This window comes from Plasmopara halstedii (genome assembly GCF_900000015.1).
Source record: "Plasmopara halstedii genome assembly, contig: Scaffold_614, whole genome shotgun sequence".
NCBI classification, from domain to species: Eukaryota; Oomycota; class Peronosporomycetes; order Peronosporales; family Peronosporaceae; genus Plasmopara; species Plasmopara halstedii.
Genome location: NW_020187532.1, coordinates 2,160,582 through 2,171,308, shown reverse-complemented (window position 1 = coordinate 2,171,308; position 10,727 = coordinate 2,160,582). Strand labels below are relative to the sequence as shown.

Below are 10,727 nucleotides of genomic sequence, written 5' to 3'. Positions count from 1 at the left end.
TGGTTCAGGACCGCTCGGCGAGCTCTGAGGGTGTGATTCCAACTAAGTCGTGCCGACTTGAAGTTGAATACGGAATTTGATGCCACGGTCACCGCTTCTTTAAAGAAAACGAATGCACACGGAAGACTTCTGTTCTGGCCTCGCCAGTTCCCTCTATTAAAGCGGTCACTGTGATCTGCTTGGGGAGAGGATCTGCTGCCTTCCCGGCGATGAGTGCTTTTAACTCTTAGACAAAATCCACAAACACTTCTTGCCCTGTTCGGCAGCAAGGAAACCAGTACGCCAAATTACGCGGCAAGAACACTCGCAGAAGTTGACGCTTCTGCTCCTTTCAGGAGTAGGAACGCTACTTCAACCGAAGCACAGCACGTCAGTGCCCTTTCTCGTTCTTGGTCCCCGAGCTTGGAGATAGCTAGCGCCACACGCATTTGCTCATTTTGGAGCATGGCTGGTGTCATAGCTATCTCGACCTCTCTAATTCAGAGCTGGCGATTCTGCGCATCCTTAACCCTCACCATAATCGGCCTGTGTAAAGGAATCATTCGTCGTCAACGATGGTGTCCTAGAATCTGTCGACGCTGACAGCTTTTTCTGTAAGCTCTTTAACAGAGCATTTTGATACCTTGAAAACACCTCAAGGCGCGCTTATGGCCTCAGGCCCTTGCACAGCGAGGTGCTTCACGCCCTCAGGGTCCAGCAGGAAAATCAGCTTATTAGGCCGTTCTGCATGCTCCGGAGCAAATAGGATCATCCTTCCATCCTCACTGAGGATCAGCCGTAAAACGTCAGGCGTGGATTGACTGCGAGGCTACCAATTGCAGTGCGGCTGCCGTATCTCGTTGCTTATATGAAGCTAAGCTAAGGCCACCTACCTAACTTTCTTTCTAAGAACTGGTACTAGTGTAGCGGATCGCAACCCGCTACTTCTAAGTAGTCAGAAACTTAACCAAGGCAAACGAACACTACTGCTCAAAAGCGAGACTGTACTTAATGTTTTAGTTGCGGCAGAGCTGCCAATATCTAAAACCTTAAGGTTTCCTAGTAATTGTAGTGATACATTATTAATAAAGCAATGCCTAAATAATATAGTAATATGCATCACTACTGGCAATCCTGCCACGTGGTGGCTGTTTGTTACGGTGTAGCCTCACCACTGTGTGATTACATCTACCTGTGTAATACACACCTATGAATGGTTGCACTATTTTGTGCTACCCGCCCATCCAGTTATAGCGTCACTAAACGACGTCGCTGGTATTTGACATATCTCTTGCGGCATAATTTGCCCTCCCAGTGCATTTCGCTCGAAGTACTTAGTCCAGAGAGAGAGCTATCACTATCTCCCAAACAATTGACGATACATCAGTCAGATTACGAGCGCAAAATGTGTAAACAGCCAAATTATTTTGTAGCATATTGTTGCTAGGATCGACGTTTGCGCTGGATTGGTGGATTCGTTCAGCTGATAATACGCCTGTAGAGCTGCGCTCGCTGTTTGCCGCTATCATGCATGTAATCGGCACCGGTGGGACGATTTTCTCCCTTTTACTAAACTCGCATTGTGTTTTTAACGAAATACAGCATCTTAGCTTCACACCGTTTCGCTGGTAAGTGACATCGACAGGTGACGTAAATTTGCACACAGAAGGCCCAGTACATATCATCACGCATTTACCTACCCGAGAATAGCACGCGTGGTGAGATGAATGTCACCATGATGAGATGTCTCTTCAACGAAAGATGAAAATGATATACACGATTATATGGATATACCTATCCCGCTCCTTGCTCTATTGAAAGTGAGAGTGTTCTCAATGTCGAACTCATCCATAGCGGATTATGGGTTCAGTTATCCTCCAGATACCAACTGTACCATTTAGTGACTTCGTTATCGCCATGCAAGTCTAAGCACGCATCACTTTAAAAAAAATGATCGTTTTCAATGTGAAGTTTTACCGAAGATAGTGAGGGATACTTTTGACTTCTTGGAACGCTTATGTCACTCCATTCGTGAGTGCGTAATCGTCAATGGAGCTTCACTGCTCCGCACGTTGGGTCCGGCTCACGGAATTGCTGACTCAGCAGCCCGGTCACATCGTGAATAAAATGAGTCATCCTTATCAGCTTCAGCGCGTGGCCATTGCCATTTGCAACTTCAGCCGCTTCTCACCTCTACCGGCTCTAACATAAGAAACTGTGACACCAGTTCATTCCACTTTCTACCAGTCTTGACACAAAAGACTCAACCTGTAGCTGTTCTTTACCGACCAGTCCAAGATACATTTTGGTGGCCTAGATATACAGTCGGCGAGAAAGTTACGATTCAGTTTCACTCTATATCTACATGCAACATGTCACGTCTTAGAAGCTCCTATACATCACCATTTTCTTACGCTATTTTCTTCTTGTATTGTTAAAATTTCATATTCAACTTTCTTCACCTAAACATATTTAACTTCGAATAACATATCTGTTGTTTGAGACCCATACTTAAAACGTTGCTCACCGCCGCCGGTCTCCTTCTGCTAGCCGGGTACGATCTTAATTTTTTGCAGACGGATCGAATGCTCCGCTCCGCTCATCTATGTAAAAAGAAAAAATGGTGCTTATATGTCGTACTCCCTCTGATGAATCACCTGCAAGTCACTAGAAATTTCTTGACGATTAAAATTCCTCTCTCTTCCCTTAGCATAGCTAAGGTCCATTGCTTTTCACGTTCCTATAATAGGGACACCTCTGGTTATTTCGGCAATCAACGCCACTCTATGCAATCATAAAGCTATTTTTATGACTTAACTTAGGCTAAAAACCCTCATGTACCCCGTACCTAATTATTACAGGGTCATATCGTCTTTAATATCCTGATTCATTGGTATTATATAACATTACTAGCGATAGAAAAGCCCACAGTGTATTTATACAGTTGTACAATACACTGTGATTAATTACACAGAAATGTAAGGTTTACTACAACTAGCGACCCCGTAAAGCTTCGATTCTGCCAGACACTAATTGCAATGACACTTTGATTTCGTTTACTTCTGCTTGATGCAGTGCACAGCCTTGATAAAAGCCGAATGAGAGTAAAGTGCAACCCAGAGTGATCTATCCAGACCCAAAAGGGTCTGAAATGTGACCCCAATCCAGGCGTTGATAATTTTAATCGAATACCTGAAATGTCTTACATCCAACCGCTGTTGATTTTAATCAAAAGCTAAAATGTCTTTCATCCAACCGCACTCTACGTACAATTGTACTGATATGTATCGCCTCCGCGCGCAAAGAATCTCAGCCTCCGCATTTCATATGGCCCTCGCGGCACGCAAGCTTTGCTTCGCATTAAATACTTCTCCAAACAAGATAAAGTGTACGCAAAGGTTTCGGTAATAATTACATCAGTACGAGTACTCTCCAAGAAAATGGCAGCCGTAACTGTTTTTATATGAAGGTATACTGCCATCCCGGCTGTCATAGCTCTCATCTCCCAGACCTAGTCCATGATTTTTTGTCTTCATTGACGAGATAGATTTTTTTCGATCGCACACAATACACGTGATGAGGCGATGCAAACACACTCTTATCATGTCGAAATCTTCTTGAAACCACACGTAAATTCTCACACGCAGCCTCCCGGCCTGGTCACTGCCAGCCTTAGGCACTGGTGCTCTGTCAAGAATATTGTCAAACACATGTCCACTTAGACCTCATTTTTATAAATATAAATATTCGAGATAGGCACTCAGCATAAGCGGCCTCAGTTTAGGAGTCGGCGGTGCCCCTACAAATGTTTGGATGAGGCATTACTGGAGGTGTCTTACTAGCAAGTCTCTAGCTAGTGGATGTCACCGGATCAAGCAATCACCACTTCAGGTCATTTACAAGGCAAATTGTGCTCTCCATTCTGGACTAACTAAGGACATGAGCTTCAGATATATAGCTTGCTGTCCCGAGGACAGATAGATGCTCGTGTTTCATCTTCAGACGAGATGCAGTCTCATTAAGACTCGGCCTTCAAATTGACTTCGAGCTCTACCAAGTGCAACGAGGTTGCTAGGCACCTCACACATCGGAATCTTTGACTCTATAAGCCAGCGCTAACGATGCACAGAGGATGGATGCGCTTGCTCTACTCAGAAGCGGAACCAAGAGCCGTTCTTAGTGTTGCTCCAATATTTCCAAGAGTGACATATATTCAAAGTATAAAAGCCTACTCGACAGATCTATCTACGATATTAGTATACGCGTCCCACCAATCTCTCTTTTGTGGACTCGCATCACCCTTATTCATAGCAACACTAGTAGTACTACCTCAAAATAATACTTGACGTTGTTACTCTTGAGCTTCCGACGGACCAAATAACAAAACTGAAATATGTTCGTACGTCATAGTACCGTTACAGGTGAGCTTTTGTTCCGTCCTCACAAATGATGCAGTCTTGGAAACTCAGTCGTCTAAAATTTACTGAAAACAAGTGGTACCTAGAGCAATGTGATAACTGTAGCACGCAGCACAAAAAAAGCGTTTGATTTGTAGGACCAACATTAAATAAAGCATAGAGAATGGATTTAAAGACCGTCCTTAGGACGCGAAACCCGAATCCTCGAGATTACTCAGCACTTGTAGCTGCACAATTCAATAAATCAAAATGCAACTTGCTTAAAGAAATGACTGATATATGCTTTATATCGTATTTATGTTCTCTGCTCAATACATTCCGTTTGATATTATACCTAGTTCTCAACGCTATACTTACAAACAGTACATAACCCGTTCCAGCACCCTGTCGTATACCGGCATATGGAACATTCGGCTTTTCTATCACAGTGCGAGAAAGATACGCAGCCCAAGCAAGAAAAGCTGCAGTCGTTTACGAAACGAGTAGAACTTAGCTTGTAGCATGCAGGCAGACAAAATTAGACTTTAATAAGAGGATACTTTTTAGATCTTTTTGTGAGTACATCTTCTTAAGTAGGAAACTAAAACCATTTCTCGAAGATGATGCACACGCAACCTAGCATGAACATAAACAATTTTCGCTTCAACATCACCTTCTACACACCGCTTATTGGTCAGCTCAAGCATGACGCGCTTCATCTTCATTTTGTCCGGTGCGTGAGAGTGCGTCACGAGGGAAATAGCCAATCTCACATTCCCGGCTGGGACGCGTCCATCATCCTCATGCTTCCAAGCGGACTGCTGACAATTTCATTTCATTAAAGTAAAGATGTTTCAGAAGGATGAAGATAAATCAACATTGGCGTTCATCTTGAACCCGTCATCGCTGCCATCAGCCGAAGTACTACACTCACCAGTGCATGGCAGCAGCGTCTCGTTGTTACCAACCATATCACCAATCAACAAGTCAGATTTAAACGACTCGATAAGCACCGAGCACGATTCCGTTTTGAGCAGAAGCGACTATAGCCTGGACAAGCGTATGGAAATGTACGCACAAAAGTCATCCATCTGTACCCAGAATGAATGTACGCGCACTGCGGTCTCACGTGGATGTTGCGTACGCCACGGTGGCGGCTCGCGCTGTACATACCCAAACTGTATACATGGTGCGCGGCTATACAACCGTTGTTTCCATCACGGTGGTTGCAAACTCTGTAAGATCACTGGCTGCACTAGTAAAGCTAAGCGCTTCGGCTACTGCTGGTCGCACGGCGGTGGCCGCATTTGCGATGAGCCGAATTGCTTTAAGGTGGCAGCACCAGGTGGCTTATGTTGGGCTCATGGCGGTGGCAACAGATGCACGGTAGACGGCTGCAACCGCCGCTCGTACCAAAAGCTCAATTACCTGTGCAAACACCATCACAAACCAGGAGACGGCTTGATTATAAAGTAATGGGCTCATCAGAGTAAAGATAACCTGAAAAACACAACTACTATTTAACTTAAACGTATGGGAGTTCTACAGTATTGAAGTTATCCCTGACACGCGCACTTTCCACTCTGCATATCAGTCCTCTCACGATCCAAGTTTTATCGATACTAAATTCAAAGTCTCTGAGCGTAGGCTCTGTGATTAAGCAGATGGAGCGAAGAATCGAAAAAAAAGTGTGACTCCAGCTCGCGCTATTTTTCTCCTAGTGCCTTCATTGCCAGTGCTTCCGATTGCTGCTTTTATGCCAACGCTTCCGCGTTATCGTAAGCAATAGCGTTGTGGGCCATATCGACGTTTCATTTATTTTTGTGTGTATTCGTGATGTAGGAACATGTCTACCTGATATTGGCGCACTATCTCTGGAGTTCTGGGTCACCGCTAACTTTGATAGTATACCCGCAAACCGACGTAATAGAGAAAGATCTGATTAGTAAAATTCCTCGTTCTATTGTGCACAATGCGATTCACACTTGATACGAGAAGTGTTTTCCTATCAATTTGAAAGAAACTACTCTTGTAGAGGCATCACCACGGAGCTCATTCTTTGGAGCCTTTTTAATGCTTTACAGGATTCACGGTTCACGAAAGAGCTTGATCGGCGCAATACACAGATGTGTACTGACATATAGAATCGCTCGTTCAGATTGTCTATATATCCGCCTGCTAAGTTAGATTCTCAATTAAAATTGAGCATTGATCCTTATTTCTGCACCGCTTGTCGCACGCTATGCAAGATCTCTGCTTGGATAACCCCTTTGGCATTAAACCACTCTTGTAGTCCCTAATATCACGCAGAATAGAAGTTAGCTGTGCTTTGTGACTGGTCATAAATAGGCAAGCTTACCCAAACAGACAGTTGGCCTTGTGCTTGGAGAACAGTAGACACTGAACTCTCAATTAGCTATCGTTCATTTATAGTACTCCTCTTATGAAGCATTAGTCTTGCTGCACATGTTCAGGAAGCAGGCTTCGAAGCAGATGGAATTATATTTATACGAATTGCGAACGTGGTTTACTCTGTCCAAGCATTCGTTTCGCATTAATCGATTTAAACGCTAAAATTTGCATTACTGTAAGTCTTGTTCGAAAGGAGGAGCGGATGCCGTAACAAATAGTGGAGAAGGAACTCAGTGTTCTAACAATTATGTGATATATGAATAGTACAAGACAAATAGTTGAAAAATCAGACGCGAAGGAGTCGCATTATGGACGTTAAGCATCAGCCGAATGACCTCGACTTTGACGCATTTCGTTTCTATCTACTCTTTCAGGCACGTCATTCTTATCACTGACGATTTTCGATACCGTTTTTAATCGGTGCGGGAACTTTTTCCATGTACATTTCGCGTTAAAATATCCTTGAGCTCCTACTCTTGATCATGTGTTCAGTGCCATCGATTCGACGATATTAGTAACCCCATGTGGCAATTTCGCACACACTTTATCATGAAGAGTTGCCAGGCATTTTTCACTAGTCACCGCTAATTGATAAGACCAACGTCCATATCCATTATTGCAATCTTGAGTTCAGATTTCCGCATGACATGTATTGTGCTGATCAAGTGAAAAATCTATTATTTAATCCTAACCCAAAAGCAGTTTCGAATACGAGTCCATGAACTCTCGTTTAAATAGGCTCCTGGCCGACCATAGTGTGACTAGTTCGCATCTGATTTGCAAACAGTTCGCACGGGTTCGTATTGTTCCATTCATATCAATGCTTCAATACTTGTAGCCTTTTCCACTTCCACTTCCAAAGTTACATACTTTAAGACTACAATATCTATATCCTATATACTACTTAACATGAATCAATCCGTATAAGAGCAACAGACGCACCCTAGACCGACTTCAAGACAGCAATGGTGTATATCGTATATAGTACACGGTCCATGTACGTCATTACCAAAGGTTAATTCGAAATGTGTGTTCCTGAACTATCTATGGTTCAGCCTCAAGTTGTACGACTGACGCAACTGTCGACCATGAGAAGACTGCAGAATGAAAGTGTACCGCGACTATATCTAGTACATGTCCCACTGTCTCTCCTCTATAGCGTTACGACGAAGATATAAGCAAAATTTGCTTGCAGAGAATTTTTAAATTTAGCAAACTCAGTCCAAATTTTATGATTACACGTCGAATACGTCTACGCCAGATTTTTTCAACAATGAAACAAACAAGCACACTACACCCTGTAAGAAAGCGTACGTGAACAGGATTATCAGCGGCGGCTATAGTGTCCATATCATTGTTGTCGTAGAGTTCGTCAACTTATTAAGCTAAAGAGTTTAAAGTTGAGGCAGGTTGTGTACAGCGCGTCCATTACAAGCCATTGCCGCATATCAGTCGGGCACTCTATACCCAGCAGACGCTACAGACAACAAAAACGAAGCAGTAGTAGCAGCGTGAGCTACGGGCGCATCTCGTTCTTAAAACTACTGTAAACATGTAGAATAGTAGCTGTAGACACATCGCCTGGGTCCGTGCGATAAATTTTGACCAACCGCATAGCTTTGGAGCTTAGCGCACAGAAACGCTGCATCTGATGCAACGAGTAGATGAAGCTCTTCCATCAACTTACACTTCTCACGTTGTTACTGAGTAAGCTCTAGCCAGTTTTCGACTTGCTTCAGGATGCCGAAACCTTACTTTTATAGTGTGCCCGAGCACATTTCTTTATCAAAGGCCCAGCATCGGAAATTCACTGAGCTGGCCGACGCCATAGTAGCTGAAACGTTACAGACAAACGAATTGTTTGTTGCAGACGATCGACAGCTACCAAATGATCAGTGGAAACACGTCAAGTCTAAAGAAAAGATGCACGTGTATCGATCACGACATGCTTCTAAGGCAATGAGACCACGGGGACCGTCTCAAGACGAGAAGCAGCCAAGTCGACCTCGTTTTCTCTCACTCTCAGCTGTCGAACTCCATGAACGAGAGACTACGGGTCGGCCGTATGGCTACAATGACGAGACATATATGTCACTCAAGGAAAAAATAAGCACCAACACACATAGTTCGTCAAGTGATGGGGAGTCGTTTTCTTTAGAGGATGATTGTGTCTTAGCGAAGATAAAACCGTCGCATATCCCACTCGTGGTAGCTACTGGAGCTATTGACGGTACCATTGAGAATGTTGCTTTTGGCATGTTCTCGAATACAAAAAACTCTTGGATTATTTGCAATTCGTACGTCCATAACGACGTATTTGACGATCGAAAAGTGCTGGCGACGTTACAGTTGCCTTCTGTAGAAGATCCTTTTCGATCAGTGACTATCAAGTGGGCAACTGGTTCCTTTGGTGCCTTTACAACACGACGAGATTTTCTTTACCTTGAGTCGATGGGTATGGCCTTCGATTCAGACGGCGAAGAAATCTTTTACAACCTAATACACTCTATTGAACTGGACGACTTGTGTCCTCCGACCGAGCATTGCAATATCATTCGAGCCCAAATTTCGACCTGTTATATTGCCCGACAGCTTAATGACCATAGTGTCGATATGTTTTGCCGCGGTTTTGTTGATCCTCGAGGTGATATGGTGGAGAGCTATGGCATTCTTATGCTGGCACACACAGTGTCTGTTTGTTCGGGTTATGTGGAGTGTTCAAATCTTAAAAAATTGGATTGGCTCATGCGTCAAAGCAATCTGATCAGTCCCATTACAGGAACAGAGTGTGGTGTTTGCCACAAACCCCACAAGAAGCGCTCTCTTCTTCATTCGCCAACAGGGTGCACCATATGTCGGCGCTTGACATGTAGCAAGTGCAGTGTGCAAAAGAAACTCACAGTTGACGTTACTGATGGGATCGTGCAGAAAGGTTTTACTTTTTGCTTGTCGTGTGTCATGGTAGCAAAAAAATTGTCGGCATGGGAAGTTGCTGCGGCAGCAGTGCGAAGCAAAGAATCTGTAAGCTGAATCTATTTCCGCCTGATGTCCTACAAGTTACGGACATATTTGTAATACTAGAAGTCGTGCTTGAATGTCATTAACATTAAGAAGTTCTAATGTGAGCAGTTAATAGTAAAAGAGTTGTACTGGGTTTAGATGGAGTTGGTATTTCCTCTATTTGTTACAGTCGTAGGAAATGAATGCTACATCGATCAAGACAGTCAAAGTTTTACAACTTATATGATGTGACATCGATCTGAGCATTTTCGATAACAATGCATAAGATATCATGATCAATGGGCCGTAACAATTCAACAAAAATTCTTCCTCTTCAAGATTTACGCGCAGCTATCAAATAGATGAACCACCGGTGGTAATTTATTACAAGTAGCTACCCCTGTCACTGACTGTACCCTGCGAATAATAGTACAATTGTATCAAGCATCGCAGATCCGTCGAGTGTGGACAAAGACACACAAAATCGTTGCTGCTACATTTGATCTTGTGCTCGAAGTAAAATTGGCAGGCGATGAATCTGAATGCGCTGATGGCAAATCAGCTAGTTGACAGCAAAGTAAAAGTGGCAATTTACACCGACCGATACGACTTTGTTTCAATATCAAGAAGTCTACGATTAAAAGAATAAATTGCTACACAGACTTAACGCATTTCACCGCCTTCGTGCCTCATCGTCACAGCGTAGGCTCTTCAATTACATGAATAGGTGTTTGGATTGTTGACTCATCGCTATGAAACGGGCAAAATGACGAACGATGATCTGATTGTGAGGACGCAGGCGGAGTTGCGCCAACTTGTTCTATTGTTCGGAAAGCCTCCTATCCGCACGGTTATGCTGACCCTTGTCCGTGGAGAGAGATGCGCAAGGAATTGACAATAGCATGAGCAAGGATAAGACACTTGAATGGTTGTACCACA

The 10,727-nt window shown here is 43.6% G+C and overlaps 2 protein-coding genes across 2 annotated transcripts; both read left to right on the top strand.

Moving 5' to 3' along the window:
* Positions 1-5,225: 5,225 nt before the first annotated feature.
* On the top strand, positions 5,226-5,766 carry PHALS_12429 (uncharacterized protein; the record flags this gene model as incomplete). The annotated part of the gene is made up of 2 exons (XM_024727974.1): positions 5,226-5,446; positions 5,478-5,766. The coding sequence occupies 2 exons, from the start codon at positions 5,226-5,228 to the stop codon at positions 5,764-5,766; spliced, it is 510 nt and encodes a 169-aa protein (XP_024578497.1).
* Positions 5,767-8,528: 2,762 nt separating this feature from the next.
* Positions 8,529-9,818, top strand: PHALS_12428 (START-like domain; the record flags this gene model as incomplete). Its single annotated transcript, XM_024727973.1, has 1 exon — positions 8,529-9,818. The coding sequence occupies one exon, from the start codon at positions 8,529-8,531 to the stop codon at positions 9,816-9,818; it is 1,290 nt and encodes a 429-aa protein (XP_024578496.1).
* Positions 9,819-10,727: the final 909 nt, after the last annotated feature.